The 19,124-nt window shown below is 37.5% G+C and overlaps 1 protein-coding gene across 2 annotated transcripts in view; it reads left to right on the plus strand.

Moving 5' to 3' along the window:
* Nucleotides 1–19,124, plus strand: part of LOC142634177 (putative protein phosphatase 2C 60) — a 31,010-nt gene that overhangs the window by 8,470 nt on the left and 3,416 nt on the right. For both annotated transcript variants that reach the window (XM_075808464.1, XM_075808465.1), the window contains exons 3-9: nt 8,481–8,544; nt 9,762–9,870; nt 10,395–10,548; nt 12,605–12,730; nt 14,114–14,237; nt 14,362–14,438; nt 18,737–18,789. In XM_075808464.1, the coding sequence (XP_075664579.1) occupies nt 8,481–8,544; nt 9,762–9,870; nt 10,395–10,548; nt 12,605–12,730; nt 14,114–14,237; nt 14,362–14,438; nt 18,737–18,789 (707 nt within the window). The remainder of the gene's footprint in view (nt 1–8,480; nt 8,545–9,761; nt 9,871–10,394; nt 10,549–12,604; nt 12,731–14,113; nt 14,238–14,361; nt 14,439–18,736; nt 18,790–19,124) is intronic.

The raw sequence follows: 19,124 nt of genomic DNA on the forward strand, positions 1-19,124 counted from the left end.
CTACCTTAAACTGAATATTTTTGCTAAATTCCTCCTAACCCATACGTATACTTTTCCACAAACTACACCCATGAACCCCTCTATCTAGCTTGGAGGTCCATTCCCCCCCATTTTACCCCAAACTTTAGAGCTACAACCCTTTTCCAAAACCTTGTCTCCTCAATCCCAAACCGCCATAACCACTTCCCTAGTAAGGCTTTATTAAAAGTAGTTAATTTCCTTACTCCTAACCCAACTTCCAAAGGTGCACACACCTTGTTCCATCTCACCAAATGTGTCTTGGAATCCCCCCACAAAAAGTCCCTTTGCAGCCTCTCAATTTTATTGGCCACATGCGTAGAGATGGTAAAAAGAGATAGAAAATAAGTAGGAAAACTCACTAATGTACTTTTAAGCAACGTCAGTCTTCCACCTTTTGACAAATACATCTTCTTCCATCCGGCCAACTTATGTTCAATTTTCTCCAAGATAGGATTTCAAATAGTAGGAGACTTGTAGGACGCCCCTAATGGCATACCAAGATAGGTCATAGGCAAAGACCTTATCCGTCAGCCCAAGATTTCTGCCAAGACATGGACCAATTTAGACTTACCCATATTAATTTTTAGCCCAGAAACTACTTCAAACCAAAATAGCACTAGCTAGAGAAACAGAATCTAACCAAGATCAGCATCATATAAGACCAAGGTATCATCAGCAAAGAGAAGATGGGTCACCTACAAAGAGTTACCTTTGGGACCCACCCTAATACTAGACATGAGCCCATCCCTCACTGCCTTATCCAACATTTTACTAAAAACATTCATAGCAATGACAAACAATAAAGGAGATAATGAATTACCTTGTCATATACCTCTAGAGCTTTAAAAGAAACCACACAAAATTCCATTAATGAGAATGAAGAATTTAATAGTAGAGATGCTAATACTAGACATGAGCCCATCCCTCACTGCCTTATCCAACATTTTACTAAAAACATTCATAGCAATGACAAACAATAAAGGAGATAATGAATTACCTTGTCATATACCTCTAGAGCTTTAAAAGAAACCACACAAAATTCCATTAATGAGAATGAAGAATTTAATAGTAGAGATGCAGAAGAAAACCCATCTTCTCCATTTTTCATGAAAACCACAACGATCCAACATATAAATGAGGAAGTCCCAAGTCACATGATCATATGCCTTTTCTACATCCAGCTTACACAACACCCCAGGAACTCTTGATTTTAGCCTACTATCCAAGCATTCTTTGGCAATAAGAACAAAATCTAAAATCTGTCTTTCTTTGAAAAAAGCATTTTGAGATTCATAAACAATATCCCCAAGCACCGTTTTCAACCTATTAACTAAAACTTTAGCAATAATTTTGTACACCCCCCCCCCCCCCCAAAAAAAAAAAAAAAACTAATAGGCTGAAAATCCCTTACCTCCATGACATCGAATTTTTTAGGAAATAAGGAGATGAAAGTAGCATTCAAACTTTTCTCAATCTGAGCATTATCAAAAAAATACTGAAAAACCTCCAAAAGATTGGTTTTGATAATGACCCAACAAGTCTGAAAAAATGTCATAGGGAATCCATTCGGTCTAGGAGCTTTATTACCATCAAAATCCATGACCACTCCAAAAATCTCAGCTTCCTCAAAAGGTCTTTCCAACCAGCTAGCCTTATCCTCAAAAATCCTAGAAAAATTCAGCACATTCAGAAGAGGACGAATGAGCTTATCTTCCGAGTAAAGACTTTTATAGAACCAAACAACACCCTCTTCAATAACTTCCTGATCTGATATCAACAATCCATCAATATTTAAACTGCCAATATTGTTACTCTTCCTATTAGAATTAGCCATTTGGTGAAAGAATTTTGTATTGCTGTCCCCCTCCCTTAACCATAGCACCTTCAATTTTTGTCTCCAGCTAATCTCCCCCAACAAAGCACTCCTCTCAATCTCCAAGCAAATTCTCTCTTTATCACGCTTCTCATCAACAGAAAGAGACCCTCTCCTCTTTAGAATCCAAGGCATTCAAATCATTCCATGGCTTAATTCTCTTAATGGTTACATTTCCAAACTCGGTTTCCACCTTTTTATGTCTCCCTTTAAAGCTTTCAATTTCATGGCTAACCTGTAACTTGGAGTTCCATAGAAATGATTAGAGTCCCACCAATTTTTCACGTTCTTCAAAAAATCATCCACTTGAAGCCACATGTTCTCAAAAACGAAAAGGCCTACGTCCCTTATGAATATCCCCGGCCGCCAAAGAAATGGGGAAGTGGTCTAATAGAACTCTAACCAACCTTTTTTTATGAATGTTTGGATAATGTTCCTCCCATTTTGAAGAAAAGAGGAAACGATCTATCCTGGAGCCAGACAGAGAGTTTGACTAAGTGTAAGTACTACCCTCCAAAGGGATATCCATTAACCCATTAATAAAGATGAAATCAAAAAAATTATAAATACCTTGAGTGATGTTCTCTGCCCCCAAACGTTCGGAAGGAAAACAAATTGCATTAAAATCATCACCCACACCATGGCAAATTCCACTAACTATAAAGACTTCCCAACTCCTCCCACATCAGCCTCTTCTCCCTATCCACATTAGAACCATACACACCAATGAATGCTCATTCAAAATTGTCTACCACATTCCTAAATCTACAAGACACCGAAAAATCACCCAGAGCTTCTTCCAACTTCTCCACCACCCTCCTATCCCACGTTACCAAAATCCCACCTAATGTGCCTATTGAACTCAAGTATCCCCAATCAACATGTTGACAACCCCAAATACTTCTAATAAATCCCCCAGTGATAAGCTCCATCTTAGTCTCTTGCAAGCAAATGACATTAGCTCTCCAAATTCTAATAAGGTTCCTAATTTGGAGTCTTTTATCCTACTCATTCAGCCCCCTCACATTCCAAGAGATTATCTTCAATTCATTGGGACACAATCACAGCCCTCTCCCTATTGGAACCTCTTGCTTTACCAAATGCGGGATCATAATTAATAGAGCTCACCAAGCTCCTCAACTCCCTTAAAACCAATGAAGCACCGACACGGCATTTCGGCCGTCAAACCCGCGTCTGATGTGGGGTGTGGTGGGCGACGCCGCTGCCTGCGCGTCGGTGCCGTGTCCCTTTTTTTTTTCTAGGCTTGATACGCACCGACTTGGCACCAAGTTGGGCTGACGCGCGTGGAATTGGGTTGATTCGCATGGAATCGGTTCGTATCGGTCGCAACCACCCATATTGGCGCCGAATCGGCCAATTTAGGCCAAAATTCAAAAAAAAAAAAGAAAAAAAAAAAGAAAAGGTGTGAAAACGCTTTGTTTGGCCAAAATAAAAAAAAAGGTGCAAAACGCACTATTTGGACAAAAACCCTATATTTTAGTCAGCAATTATCTCTATCTCAGTTCTAATCTTCAGCTCTCTGTCACTCTCTGGTCTCTGTGCTCACTCTCTGGTCTCTGTGCTCTACGCAAGGTAGTCAAATGCGAAAGGCGACCTTGAGGCGCCAAGGCCTTGTATCGCCCGAGGCGTGAGGCGACAAAAAGGCGCTAGCCCAAGTAAAGCGAGGCGCCAAATTCTTAATATATTTATTTTACATATAGAACTTCAATCATATGTACCTAGTGTATCATGATATTATAATGAAGTGTTTTTCAATGTGTAGCATGAAAAAATTAGGTCTATTAAATTATTTCAAAATAGGATTAACATAGTTTAGGCTCTATTAGTTAGTTCTAACAATACATTTTACAATAAGCTTCTATATAACAATAAGTCTTACAAAACAAATTTGTAAATTAATTTAACTAACAATAGGTTTTATAACATGCCTTTTGAAATTAATAGTCTAAAAATAGGTTTCACAACAAACTTCTATAAAAAAAAAATTAAAATAAAAAAAAAAAAAAAAAACTTGAGGCTCTCGCCTTAGTGCCTTTTTCATGGCTTAAGGCGGTCGCCTTACTCGCCTAGGCTCTAAAGGCGAGCGCCTCACTAAAGGCGCCTCGCCTTAGAGCCTTTGAGGCGCCTTAGTGGCGCCTTGCCTCACCCGGGCACCTAGGCGAGCTCCCGGCTCGCCTTTGACTACACTGGCTCTATGCCACTACTCTCCGGCCTCTGCTCTCCATCTCCCCTCTCTCACACAATCTCACTCTCACACTCACACAATCTCACTCTCAAGAGTCTCAACTCTCAACTTACTCACACTGCTCTCCGTCTCCCCTTAGGTATCAATCTCAAGCTTTCAATCTTAGTTTTTCATAGCTCTCACATGCTCTGACTATTACTCAATGTGTTTGTGATCTGATTTTTTTTTACTTTTTAATTTTATAAATTTTTTATATAAGTTGTAATGTAATAATGTTGTCTTGGGTTTGATTTTTTATTTAGTTAATAGTTATTATTTATTGTGATTTGTGATTGTGAATCTGTGAACACTGAATTGTGATCTAATTTTTTTAATTTTTTTTTAAAATTTTTTTATATAAGCTGTCTGTAATGTTGGGAGTCTTGTGACACTGGGGTTTGATTTTTATTTAATTAATAGTTATTATATATTTAGTCTTGTGACACTGTGGGTTGTATTTAATTTATGAACATCATGTTTTAGTTATTATCTACTACAACTCTTAAATTTGGTATATCTTATAATGTAAAAAAGTATGCTTAGCCATATATTAAAAATATAAATATAAATATTTTTAATAATTTTTTAATCACCGCATCTTGCCGCACCCGCACCCGCACCTTACTTTTTAAAAAATTGCCAAGTCCCGCACCCCACCCGCACCCGAATCCGGAAATGCACCCATGCTTCATAGCTTAAAACCTTACCTCCACCCTTTGTTTTTTTTTTTTTTTTCCTCAAAGCATTCTCTGAAGCCCTTTGTCTAATTTTCTCCTTAATAGCCAATAAGAAAATAGATGCAAGTTCTTCCAAACCTTCAACTGGAGTCTCCAAAAACAATCCTAAATCCTGAAACTTGCTCTTAAACCATGGTGACATACTAGAACGATTTCTAGACTGACCATCTTCCAAAAAGGCAAATAGGTTATTGACTTCTTGGGTCTCAATAGACTTCGATATAGCTAACGGAGTCGCATTTAAGGGTTCTGAAATATCTGAACCTCGTGGATCAAATTCAACCATCTTGCCACCTTCTTTGGACCAACTCTCAGAATCTACTTCCTCCACCACCACCCTATCCCACTTGGATTGTACTTCTAAAGGCCTCGAAGAATTTCCTGAATAATCCATGGCATTAAGCTCGATCGAAGTAGAGCCCCTACAAAAGCCTGAAGGCTGTCTCTTGATCTCCATCGGCACCACCACTCTCTTCCCATCACCGAGTTTTAAAACCCACTTGTCTGAGAAGCCCCTCAATTTATTCTAGTCCACAGCATTATCAAATAAAAGTTTCTTGATCTGTTGCTGTACCAGCACACAATCGACATCGGAATTAGACTCTGAAACCACCATATCGGTGCAAGTGGGAGCCAATATTTGTGGAGTGGAGACTTAATCAGCATGTGGGTTCTCAAGTTTCTCGTAGTTACATGCCTCATTGACCAGAACTGGTTCTGAAAGAGGGGTGGGAGCTGGATTTAGAACTTGTGGTTCTAGAAATCAAAACTAACCTTTGGGTTTTGGATTGCAGACTCAGATTTGCCAATATCGGAGCATGCAACATCAGTGGCAACAGAGGAAATCACCATGTTCACCAGCACCACCTCAGCAGGGATATGAGACTTGGGTTCAGCTTGGGAAAGAGATGAGACACTTGGCACATTTGGGAGCACTACTGAAGGACTTCTCACATGATTGTGTTGTAAAGAAGAGGCTGACTGCTGGGCTTTGGGCTTTTGAATAGACCCAATATGGCCCATGAAGCTGCCACGAGGCTTCCAAGCAGATTTTAATATGGGCCTGTTCTCTCTAGTAGGAGCTGGCACTTTAGTGGGAGCTGGCTGGCCATTGGGCTTTAAGTCCACTCCCTTGACCTCTGAAAAAATAACATCCCACTTCTTCTCAGACCCACATTCTAAACGGAAACAAATATCCAAGGTCAACTTACCTTTAATACCGTTAGTAACGATTCCAATTATAACCGATGTAACTTCCACCCCAAAACCAGCAGTTTCTTTTCCAAGAAAATCATTGCTGAAATCACATTAATTTCCACTAGAATTTGGGATTTTGAAATTTTGAAATTCTGAAATTTTCTCCTTCCCTTTATTCACAAAACCATAGTTTCTCTGCGGCCCCTCCGGCACCACCACAGCAAGATGCTTGTGTTCACCGTTTTTTTTTTTTTTGATAAGTAAGATGTTTATTAATATCAAAAATGTAACACCCTAGTACACAGGGAGTGTACAAGGGTTAAACAGTCAAGAACAAAAATTACAAGAATCTAAGAAATCAAGAAATGATAAAAATGTTTGGTTCTGGAAAGCAGTCAACCAATCTCTAAGGGTTCTAAAGAAAAATAGCTTCAAGTCTGAAATTGATCTCTCCTTATCTTCAAAGCACCTGCTATTTCTCTCTCTCCAAAGACACCACAATAAGCAATGTGGAACAATCATCCATATATGCCCATTTCGATGACTACCAAACCTGCCTTGCCAACACGCTAATAGCCCCACTACAGATTGTGGCATCACCCAGCTAACTCCAAACAATCCAAACACCATTGCCCACATATCCATTGCAACCGGACAATGGAGAAAAAGATGATCAACTGATTCACCATTGCACTTGCACATGTAACACCAATCCAAAATCCAAATCTTCCTTTTTCGTAAATTGTCAATCGTTAAGCACTTCCCCAAAGCCGCAGTCCAAACAAAGAAAGCAACACGAGAAGGAATTTTCTGTTTCCATATACTCTTCCAAGGAAAGCAACAATCATTGGAGCCCACTAAGAGACAATAATAATTTTTAACCATAAAACCCTTCTTTCTATCAAATTTCCAGCACATCTTATCCTCACCAAATCCTTTCACCGAATTTTCTGTGTTCACCGTTTTTTATTCCAACAATTCCATAGTTTTTCTGTTGTCCCTCTTGTACCACCACAGCAGGATGCTTGGGTTCACCGTTTCAAATCTCGGAATGTCCCTGTTGGAGAAGAGAATCTTTTAATGTCTTCCTTAGGTGAAGACCAAATCCGCCCCATCCTCTCCCCAATTTTCCTTCCGGTATCACTATGGACCCTTTACGTCGTCCATGAATGAGTTCAGAAATAAGCAAAAAATTTCCACCAGCATTGGACCCCAACTGAATAATAAGAATCTTATCTCCTTCCCTAAACGTTCTAGAAAACTGCACAGGTGATTATTTAGACGCCAACTCTTCCACGTTACAACAGCCTCTTGGCACTCTCCTTCCCCAAAGTGACAAAGCGTGAAGAATCTCAACCTTTTTCAAGAATACGTAGTAGATAAAAAGTACCACCTTCTTCGATAGAAAAGTCCAAAGTTTTGAACTCGACAAAGAAAAACGTGGACCCTCCCATAATAATATAATCTAAAACAACAACAATTGGACAGAGAGCAAAAATCTGTGACTAATCCGAGGTAGCCAGGCCTCGTCCCCACTATTCTAACATACCATAAGCTTTAGTTTTTTGGAGATCCTTTTCTTGATTTATAAGCTATTTTGTACCAGTCACATTGTAATCAATCATGACCAGTTCACATACTTATCTGATCCAATGTGTGAATTGAACCCAGCAATAAAAAAAATATGAAAGGATTGAACCCAAAAAAAGAGAGAGACTGGAACGAAACTGAACCTGAACTGATTCACTAGCCTGGGGACTCACCTGTAGTGATTCTCTCCCTATGTTCATCAATTCTCTCCTTTGTAATTAGTATTTTCTTTGTTTTTTTCTATTCTCTTTCTGTACTGATGTACTCTTTAATCTGCTTTATGCCCTTTTGCATGAGGTAGTTTTTTTTTATTTTTTTTATGAATGTACATCTTTATTACTTATCAAAAAAATAAATAAATGTAAGCATCTCAATAGACAAACAAATTAGATGTAATTATTGAAGAAACTAATAAACAGAATTGGAATCAGAATTGTATCATATCAGGCCAGGAAAGAATAAAACAATAAAATAAGAGCTGTGTTTTGAATGACATTATATCATTTTGAATTGGCCTAGTTAAATCGCATTGAGTTACTTTTGCCAAAGCATCGTTATTTTATTTGGATTCTTTGGAACTTAGTAAACATACCAAAACAAACTGTATAATTGGCCGAAACAGAGAAAAAAAAAGGTTAATTTTGGAAATTCTATTCGATTTGAAATAACAAAAATTGGTTCCTGTTTGCTAACATGTCCAAATGTAATGGAAACAGGCTAGTGTTTGACCCAGATGTTGGTTTCTCTTCAAAAGGTTTCCATGCCACATTGATTAGAGATGATATGGTACGCTAACTTTACCGTATTTTTGTTGTAGCATGCAGCTTATCCAGATTTGGACAGGTCCACCTCTTTCTTTGGTGTATATGATGGTCATGGAGGTTAGCATTGAGTTATATATAACTTTTATGATTTTCCATATTTTCTTCCTAGCTCATTACAAACGTCTTCCAATTCAAGTTGGTTTTCAAATTGAAGTTTCTGTTCCTTTTTGGATGCTGTCGGCATCGTTTTAAAATTAAATCTCATTACTACTTGGTTTTAAAGACTGCATCAGTTAGTTGATCCTTTCACACTGTTTCACATGACATGCACATCCCCACCTATACGTTACATCAAAATAGTACATTACACATCAATGTGAAGGTCATCTTAAGAGTGTAGAATTGTTCATTACAAGCAATGGATGCAATTTTGTTGAGTTACCTTGGTGTTCTACTCATCTCCAAGAAATCCACATGTCAGAATTGGGTGGGTTTTATTACATTGTTTACCCCTTATGTGCCTCCTCTTCTGCCGTCATTACAATAAAATTCCATAGAAGTCATGAGAGATATCATGATATAATATGTGTGGTATGGAGAGATGGTGTTGAAGGATTTATTTTCTGATATATATATATATATATATAGGGAGAAGAGGGAGCAAAAATTTAAGTCATAGTTTTGTGAGAGATATACAAGATTGGAGTCAAGAGTCACTGGATTCCTTGTTTGAGTCGTTATGCCCTAATAATCCTTGTTTAATAGTGGCATGATTCTTGTGGCATGCTTCTGTTTTTTTGTAAAAAGCATTTTCTTAGTGCTGGAGGTCATGTTCAATTGAGTTTTTAAGAGATGCACCAGTGTTTGCTGAGGAACATCTTAGTATTTTTTCTTAATAACTTAGTGCTTCAAAGCATTAATGCAGCCATGGAACACTAATTTGTTGGTCCTTTAATATTTTGTCCATTAAAGATTTATTTTATTGGGTCAATGTGTGAAGTCCACCTAAAGCCAATGGTCGTATGGTTTTAAATGTTTAGTTATAGGTATTCTAGGGTTAAAATTTTTTTAATGTGGTGTCTATTTCACAAGTTGTGGTATTGTAACTCCTACGAATTAAGGTTATTTTGGTAATTTCACTAAACTAGGTATTTTGGTAATTTAGTATATTCTAGAATTATCTAGGAGATTCTGATTCTTATGTATCTTAGTTATGACTTAAATTTCCTCTATTCTTCTTAAATATCTGTCACTCACTGACAAAGTGGGGAGGGATGGTTGCAAACTAGTTCTGGTCTTGTGTTGTTCTCAATGTAGTCTATTTTTTTTTTCAGGTAAAGTAGTTGCTAAGTTCTGTGCCAAGTATCTTCACCAACAGGTGCTTAAGCATGAAGCATATTTAGCTGGAGATTTAGGTACTTCTGTACAGAATTCTTTTCTCAGGTAAATTCATTTCTAAATTAAATTTCAATTGTTAATTATTGGCAGATGCCTCTATTGTAATTGTAGACCACAAGTAGTAGGGAGGTTTCTTATACCTGTAAGATGTTAAGAACAGCTCAGGAATCTAAATGCAGGCTGTCAATCTGCCAACAGCCTTTATTCCCAAATCTTTTCAATGACTTAAATGCCCATAAATATGATCATTAGCCATTGTTCTATGATATACTAACTTTATTGGTATATTTAGTGCGGTGGCATTTTTCTATATATATTCTGTTAATCTATTTTTGAGATCAGAAAGTATTTAAGTATCATCCTTAATATTAGATAATTAGAAATAATAGAATTAAATAGGGGGAAGGAAAGTACATAGATTTCTGGCACCATGATAATGTTCCATGCATTGATAATCTTCATGGTTAAGAGGGGGGGGGGGGGGGGGTTAGCCTGGTGGGTTTCTCTGTCTAATATTTGTTCACTTTTAGTTTTCTTTATTTTAACTTCCTTGCTTTGGATTGAATTAGAATGGATGAGATGATGCGTGGACAAAGAGGATGGAGAGAATTAGCGATATTGGGAGATAAAATGGACAAGTTCTCTGGTATGATAGAGGGGTTGATATGGTCTCCTAAGGGCAGTGAAGTTAACGACCATATTGATGATTGGCTTTCTGAGGAGGTAAATTTGTTTATGAATTGAAGTTACTATGTTTTTTTCCCTAATTCATTTTATCCTTGTTGGAAACTTCTTTAATATTTACGTCTACCTTGTGAAATTTTGAAATATTGAACATGTATCCTTGCATAACAAGTCACATGTGACATGGTTTTTGCATTAAACAAACTGTATTTTGTTCATTTTGTTAACTTTTATGCAATTATATTTCTGATTTTGACAATAAGTAGATTTTTAGTAACTGAAGTTTTTGACTTAATATATTTTTCTGGTGCTTGACCCAATATTTTTTTTGAAAAGTGTCTTAAGCTTTTTGGTTTAGCCATATGGCTGAATTTTTTGTCAGTATGCACACATTTATGATAAATCCAAGGTTTAAAGTCAGTGCCATGGGAGCTGTAACAGTCTATATAGTGAATATAAACTTGAAATCTGATTGAAGATTGCAGAATACTAGGTTGGAATTTGGAAGCTTAATTCAACAAGAAATATATGGAAGATTTTTACTGCTATTATCTAAAATATTTGTGTTGTGAAGTTTTTGGTTGAACAGTTGAAGTTCTAAATGATTTTCTCTTTCACCAACATTGAAGATAACACTGATAGATTCTTTTACGCTCTGCTTTGTTTGTTTTGTGAAAAATGTATTTCACATTTTACGGCGGAAAATGTTCTGGAACATTATATAAACAACAAACCACCAAAAATAAACTCCTCACTATAAATGTTTTTCCAAACTTCTCTCTCTATAGACTGACCATTCACCAACCCTAAATGACCTATTTCTACTCAAATCAGTTATTTTGCCACTTAAATTTTTGGGTGAATTTGAAGTTGGGGTCTATTTTCCCATTTGAGTTTCCCAAAGGGCCCATGATAGAAAAATATTTTCACATTTGGGGTTGGTTGTCTTGAGTGAAAGTTTTTGGTCATATGATTATTTGGAATTATTAAGAAACTTTAATGATTTTCCATGTGAACAAAAATAGAAAATGTTTTCGACCACATTTTCAAGATCACAACCAAATACAAGAAAACAAGTCAGTTTTCTAGGAAATGAATCATATTCCAAAATACACTGGAACAAATGGAGTGTCAGATTCACATTTCTATAATGGAAAATTCTTTCTTTTTTTTCTTTTTTTTTCTCTTTCCCTTTGGTGTTTGATATTTCAATTCTCTTTGGTGTTTGAATATCTGTCTCAACTGTAAGCATCTTCCAATTTTTCTTGTATAACTTTGTTGATGGTTTTGACATAGTGGTTAAGATTAAAAACTAGGTTATTGGTTGTCTGGATGATCCCATAGTGATCAGTTTAGGTTTGTTTTTGCTTAGTTTTTCAGTTCCATGCACAAGCTTTTGAAGCCTGGCACATTTGGGTTAAGTATGAGTCTTTTAGGGTTAAAAGAGTTTTTAATTTGGGTTTTTATTTTATTAGTTATGGTCAGTTTTATTTTGAGGGGCAAATCTGTAATTTCTGCAATTCCTGCAAATTACGGGTATTTTGGTAATTTAGTTGAGTCTAGAATCTTCTAAGGTATTCTAAGTATCTTAGGTTTATTTACTTTGGGTCCAAGTTAGTATTTATTAGGTTTTATTAGTAGTCCTAATACTAGTATGAATCCTATTATTACTAGTACAAGTAAGAGTTTATATATATATATATATATATATTGTGCTCAATGTATTCATAGAAAATAGATGGAATTGATTAATAAAATTGAGTGTTTTGGGCAATTTGCACGTTGGTCTTTGTTGTTTCTTTCTCCTTCTCACACAGCCCCTAAACATCCCTAACTTCTCTCTAATTCTTCTTCTTTCCTAACCCTAAACCCACCACAACTAAACGTTGACAAATCCCTAATTTGTCCTACATCACCTCTCTTGTTGCATTGTAATTTTTATAACAATGCTATAAAAGCTCATTGTTTCTGCAAATATTGTAGTATCTTGAAATATAAAATTCCTCGAAATATAGCAAATTCATTTTTTATAAAATAATTTAATTATGCAACTGCAATTTGAATAAATATGAAGAAATTTTATGTTGCAAACTAGGGGCCTCACTCTGACTATCATGGACCAAATTCGGGAAGCACAGCTTGTGTAGCAATCATCCAAAACAACCAAGTTGTTGTTGCAAATGCCGGTGATTCTCGTTGTGTAATGTGCAAAAAGGGTCAGGTATCCATTTATCTTTTGAGGAATTTCACAATATTTTTCTGCAAGTTTTCTATATGAGATCTTTACAAGGCTGCATCATGCTCTTCTGTTAGACACCTGTATTAGCTAGTATACATATGCATAGTAGATTAGTATTGCTCATAATAGGGTCACTCTATTGTAATTGACAGGTGGCAGTTTAGTTAGAGTGGTTAGCCTAACTAAAGTAACTGATCATTTGGTTAGAATCAGTTAGTTTGGGTCTGCAACTTGCATGTATTGGAAAGAACAGATTGTATTACACATTGATGAATGAATTGTTGTTTGGTTATTCTCTCTCTCTCTCTCTCTACACTCTCTCTAAGTTCTGCTATGGAGGCCAAAGTTCCCTCAAAGTAACCTACCAAAATTCCCAAAATCATTCCAGTTCTTAACATCTTCTCCAATCGGTGAACTGAAATAACCGGGAGAGCGAAATAACCTGGGTAGTCAATCTGTATATATACTTTTTATTGGTCTTTTAGTTCTGTAATGTAATTGCTAAGACATTTTAGTGGCAGTTGTTATTAATATTGACTATTAAACCTTTTGCATTCTCTTGAGATATGTATTTGATTTATTATCAAACGGGTGCTAAGGTCTAATTGATTGGAATCTCTAAAGTGCATGGAGGACAACACATATGACATGGAGCTGGTTGTAAGATTTGTATCCTACATGCCTATTGTTGGACAAGTATCCACCAAAGATTTTGGACAGAGGACCATATTGTTAATTTATACTAGTATCTTAAATTTTTCCTTAAAAACATGTGATAAATTACTGAATGTCCCTAAAGCTTAAGTGATTAGGAAATCATGAATTTAATCATTTAATCTAAAACTACTCATACATGTGCATAAACTACTGTTATTAAGTGGGTCCTAACATGTGGGAAGTTTTTAACTGAGAGGTAAGGTGGAGATGGGGTTTGAACCGAAGACCTCTTGCTTTGATATCACAAAAAATTACCAATTGTCTGAAAAGCTTAAGCTATTATGCAATGGTGAATTTAATCATTTAGTCTAACAACATGCATGTGCAGACTGCACACGCGCACACACACACAGAATCCATTCTTACAAACAAAGAAACATGACCTCTACACTTAGGCTGGGTGCATTCCTTCCTGCATATCCATGCAAGACAAAGTTAGGTGTGCCGAGGTCTTATGAGGCTGTTTTCTTAAATGCAACACATTTCATTTGCCCTAGGGTATTGGAGGAAATTTTGACAAAAAATGATTGCCCTTGCATCCTAAAATCATAAGGAGAATCTCACATTTAGATACTTTCTTGCCCCTGCCCCTATGTGCTCAGTTTTTGCATGAGAGTCCATGTAATGCTTTATGAAATGCTCATGCAGGCATATAATTTGTCTGAAGATCACAAACCCGATCTTGAGCTTGAGAAAGAAAGGATTCTGAACGCTGGTGGTTTTATACAATTTGGTCGAGTCAATGGAAGCTTGAACTTGGCAAGAGCTATTGGTACCTAAAGTTTTCCTAAACTTGATCTTAATATTAAGTGGAAGAAATAAGATTTTTTTTGTTTGTTTTGTTTTTAATAAATTTTTATGCCAATATCTTGTGTTTACCATTCTGATTGTTGCAGGAGATGTGGAATTCAAGCAGAACAAATCTTTGCCAGCTGACAAGCAGATTGTTACGGCCAACCCAGACATAAAAACTGTATGTAGCATATGGACATCTGTAGTTTTTGTGCGGATTGGGGTGAAGATTTGTGAAATTATATTTTGATAAATAAAAATGCGTTTAGTTCTTAGGTGTACTTTCTTGTTTCTTGTTTCTTTTTCCTTTACTTCTCATATGGTAAAGGTATGTCCTTTTCATTTTGTCTCGAATGAATTTACTACTTTTTGATAAGTAATAATTTTATTAGAAAAAAAATCAAGTTCACAGGTGGTATACTAGATGTAAATACAACTAAGAATTAAAAGAATAGGTTTCATGGTTATTTGGTTTCGATATGGGTTTGGAAGGGTTGAAATCAATGAGGGCTGACTAGAGAAGGTGAGATCAGATCGTATAAGACATTTTTTTCAACCATTTCTAGGATGCGTATTGGGTTATTGAAATGGTTTGTAGAAAGAAAAGCAGTGAAAGATTCATAGTGATTTTAGAGTTTCATATTAGGGTGAGGAAGGGGGTTATTTGCATACTAGAATGGAGATATTTAGATGGGCTCAGATTGTTATTTTTATATCATTGAACTGGCTGACAATATGAATAGCTTTTCTGTTTCGCAATTTGTCCATTTTTTATGTTTTTGTTAGGTTAGGAATTAAGATTTATGATGATGTCTACCTCTCCGCACCCCCCCCCCCTCCCTACCACACAGCCAACACCTTTCCCTCCTCTGCTCCCCTCTCTACCACTGCCATTCAACCAGCCACCTCCTCCATTCCCTGGATTCTTTCCATCACCCTTCCCATCTTCTTTTGGTTTTTTTTTTTTCCATTTCACTCTCTGTCCACTACCTTCTTCTTCTCTGAACACCCCACCTCCTTCTGACTTGCCTTTACAACCACCGTTATGGCCTAGACCAACCACTACAGTATCACCCTCACCTCGTCCTAACAGTTTGCGTCCCCCTAAAACAGCTCCTAAACCTTCTCCTCAGGGCAGAGGGGGCAGTAATGGTTCTTTTCACATAGATTCCAAAACTTTTTCTTTCTCGTTTGACGGTGGGTGGGCTAATTCTTATGCTATACAAGAAAGTTGTCAGAATTTTAAAAATTCCGTTTGGTTGAGTCGTAAGGGATTGGAATGGATTTTCTCATGTTTTGCCGATATTCGCGATTGGGTTCCAGGAAAGGATTATCTCTGCAAACGTTTTAGAGAAAATAATAAGTTTTTTGAATTCCGAGGAAGATCGAATAAGGCTGGTATCTTTGTGGAGATAGCTGTGCTTTACAGTGGAGCTCGACGTGGTTGGGTTATGGTACCTACAAGCTCAAATCGGTCTTGGTGGTGCTTGTTTACAAAAGAATTAGACAATTTCCTTTAAAGTTCAAACTCTATTTGGGTGGAAGGGAGGACTTCTGTTGTAGATGTGGGTGGTGGTCAGACGGACGGTGGTGGACAAGATGGGAAGAAATCTTTCAAAATCAGGAACCAATGGAAATTAAGGAATTTTGAAATTTCTAGAGCTATTTCGGGACATAATGTGTTGAAGGGTGGTTTTGGCGTTACTGTCTCTTCCATTAATGGCAAACCCACGCGTGAGTTTACGTTTGAGCTGACTCCTGCTAATTTGGCGCTGAGAGTGTCTATGTCAGATGGTGGTAAACGTGTGGTTACTTGGTTGAACCCATATAATCCTCATATGTCCATTATTAATGGGCATGATATGTTTTTTGGGCATGACAATGACCATTTAGTGGACCCGTGTGGTAAGGCCCAAGGGGAGGTCTTTTTATTGTGGGTTGGACGTGAGTTGGATTCATAATCAAAGTGTGAGGGTGGTGGGCGAGAGTTCTAAGCCACCGATGAAGTCAACGGTATTACCGGCGATGTCTGAGGCTACGACGGCGGGTATATCGTCGATATCTTGCTCCGATCAAGCTTCGGAGCTTCTCGCCTCCAACCCGATGAGTGTGTTAGGAGCTCCAGAGATCGATAAAGTCTCGGCGTCAAGGAGTAGCTCCGCCGCGGTTGCTCTCGACTCTGGTAAGGCGTTTTCTTCTTGGTGCACAGTTTCCAATGTCGAGGTAACTCTTGAACTTGGCAACCAGGGCTCTGGGCTCACTGGTGAAATAAGGTGTTTTTGCCTGTTAAATTGGGTGGTTGGGGATAAGAAGTGTGGTGTCGTTCAATCAAGCTTTATTAGGGAAATGGTTGTGGCGTTATGGGCTTGAAGTTACCCATCTTTGGCAGAGAGTTTTCTCCACAAAATATGGTGAGGGTCAAGGGGGTTGGTATACAAAAGTGTGCAAGAGGACTCATGGATGTGGCCTTTGGAGAAGCATTCATGAAGGGTGGGAGAGCTTTTCTAAGAATTTGTCTTTTGTAGTGGGTGAAGACACCTGTATCCGCTTCTGGCATGATAGGTGGATTGGAGATAATACCCTAAAAGATCGCTATCTTGAGCTCTATGCGTGTTCAGATGCCAAGGATGCTTGCATCTCTGAGGTTTTGTGGCTTCCAGAAGGTGGTACTGTTAGAGTGTGGGATTTAAGGTTTTTTAGGGCTTTTGAAGATTGGGAGCTTGCCGCCTCTTATTCTCTACTTCAGTTTATTCAACCTCGTATTCCTCGGGGTGATAGGAGGGATACTCTTTGTTGGCGGCTCAAAGGTGATGGTAAGTTTGACACCCGATCTTATTACCAAGTAATTCAGGGTAGTCCAAATTTTTGTTTCCTTGAAAGGGTGTCTGGAAACCAAAGATTCCTAAGCGAGTGGCTTTCTTCTTGTGGACAGCTGCTCACGATTGGATCCTCACGTTGGATAATCTCATGCTTAGGGGTCGCCCTTTGGTTAATCGGTGTTGTATGTGTTGCTGTGATGGAGAGTCGGTAGACCATCTTTTTCTCCACTGTCCTGTTTCACATACTTTATGGACTTTCATGCTTCAGGCTTTTGGTATTCATTGGGTTATGCCAGGATCGGTGGTGAGATTGTTATCTTGTTTGTATCAGTGGCTTGGGAAGCATAACTCGAATATTTGGAATTTGATTCTAGGGTGCTTAATGTGGATTGTTTGGTTAGAATGAAATCGTCGCTCCTTTGAGAACATGGAGAAGACGTTGAATGAGTTAAAGGTTTTATGCCAGCGTAATCTTTTTGAGTGGTCTCGCTGTTGGGGTTTTACTGATTCTCTCTCTTTCCGAGTTTATGTTTTCCCTTAGATTATCTTTCTAATTTCCCTCTCCTTGTTTTGTTGGTTGTTTCTTTTGTTTCCTATTGTTCATCATCATGAACATCTTGTACTATTCATTTCTTTTCTCATTAATATTAGTTCTCTGATTACCTATCAAAAAAAATAAAAAAAAGAATTAAAAGAACTATAGTCAATAAACTCCAATTTCGAGAAAGAAAACTTCCCAAGGCCAATAGCCAGTAGAACAAAGTCCTCATAAAATGCGATCTCAGATCTAAAGCTAACATCTCACACCAGTCAAAATTTCTGGCATTTCTTGCCCTCCAAATTCAACCGCATCAAGCAATGAGGAATGGCCTTCCAAATCTCCCCATCATGATGCTGCCCAAAATGGCGTTGTGAACTCGCTAGTAGATCAACAATTCTCCCAGGCATCACTCACTAAGCCCCAGAAAGTGCAGACACCGTATCTTACTACTCCCTGGCAATAGGACAGTGCAATATCAAATGATCCATTGTCTCTCTGTTCCCCATACACATACAAAACCAACTCATAAGAATAATATTACTCTTTCTCAAATTCTTTGCTGTTAGAATTTTCCCTAATGAAGCAGCCCATATGAAGGTCACTTTTGTTGGGGCTATAGGAAAAATGCTTTGCCAAGGGAATATCTAATCCACCTAAGAGGCTAATGCTCTATAATAAGTTCGGACTTCAAAACCCTTGGAAAACAATAAATAGATGGCCTCTAGCATAATTTATCATCTCCACAATCTTGCACTTCTATTGAACACAATAAATCCAAAAACAGCGAAAGTGACTCCTATTCCCATTCCTAACCTGCCCAAGTAAAATTGAGCTCCCAATGAATGGAGCCATTATGTAATCTCATGTGCTCTGCCACTAAGGCTTCCTTATCCCGAGCACTTGAATGAATTTACCACTTATTAGAAAAAAAGGGGGGCAAGTGTTGATCGTTTTGCTGCATATACCATTGACCTATATGTTCCAGTACTATGAAGAAAGTGTGGAATTTTGTGGCTTTGAGAACAATATCATATCGCTTATTTCTTGCCATCTTGTTTTTCTGACATCATGATTTCTTCCCATGCTCTATTTTGATATCTTTGGTTCTCCTTGAAATAGGTTGAGCTTTGTGATGATGATGAGTTTCTTGTTCTAGCTTGTGATGGGATTTGGTAAGTTGGTTTCCATATTTGATTATAATTGAATTTCCTATTGAGAAATCAGGTTCACTTGTTAATGTTTTTTTTTCTTTCCAAATATTCTGTCCTTTGTGAAATCTTTTCTAAATGCTTTAGGGATAATATTAGAAACTATATTTGATAATTTGAATTCAAAGTGGGACTCCGAATCTGGATGAAACTGTATGAATTTGGTGAAATGTAGATGGTCTTATGTGTATTATGATAAGCTAGTGTTTAGGTGTTTGGTACTGCTTTACTGGTTTTGTTGGCATCCAGTGCAAAAGAGCATTTGATGATTTTGAAGTTCATTAATGAGGTAGAAATCT

The sequence above is a fragment of the Castanea sativa genome, chromosome 5, assembly GCF_040712315.1.
Source record: "Castanea sativa cultivar Marrone di Chiusa Pesio chromosome 5, ASM4071231v1".
Lineage (NCBI taxonomy): Eukaryota > Viridiplantae > Streptophyta > Magnoliopsida > Fagales > Fagaceae > Castanea > Castanea sativa.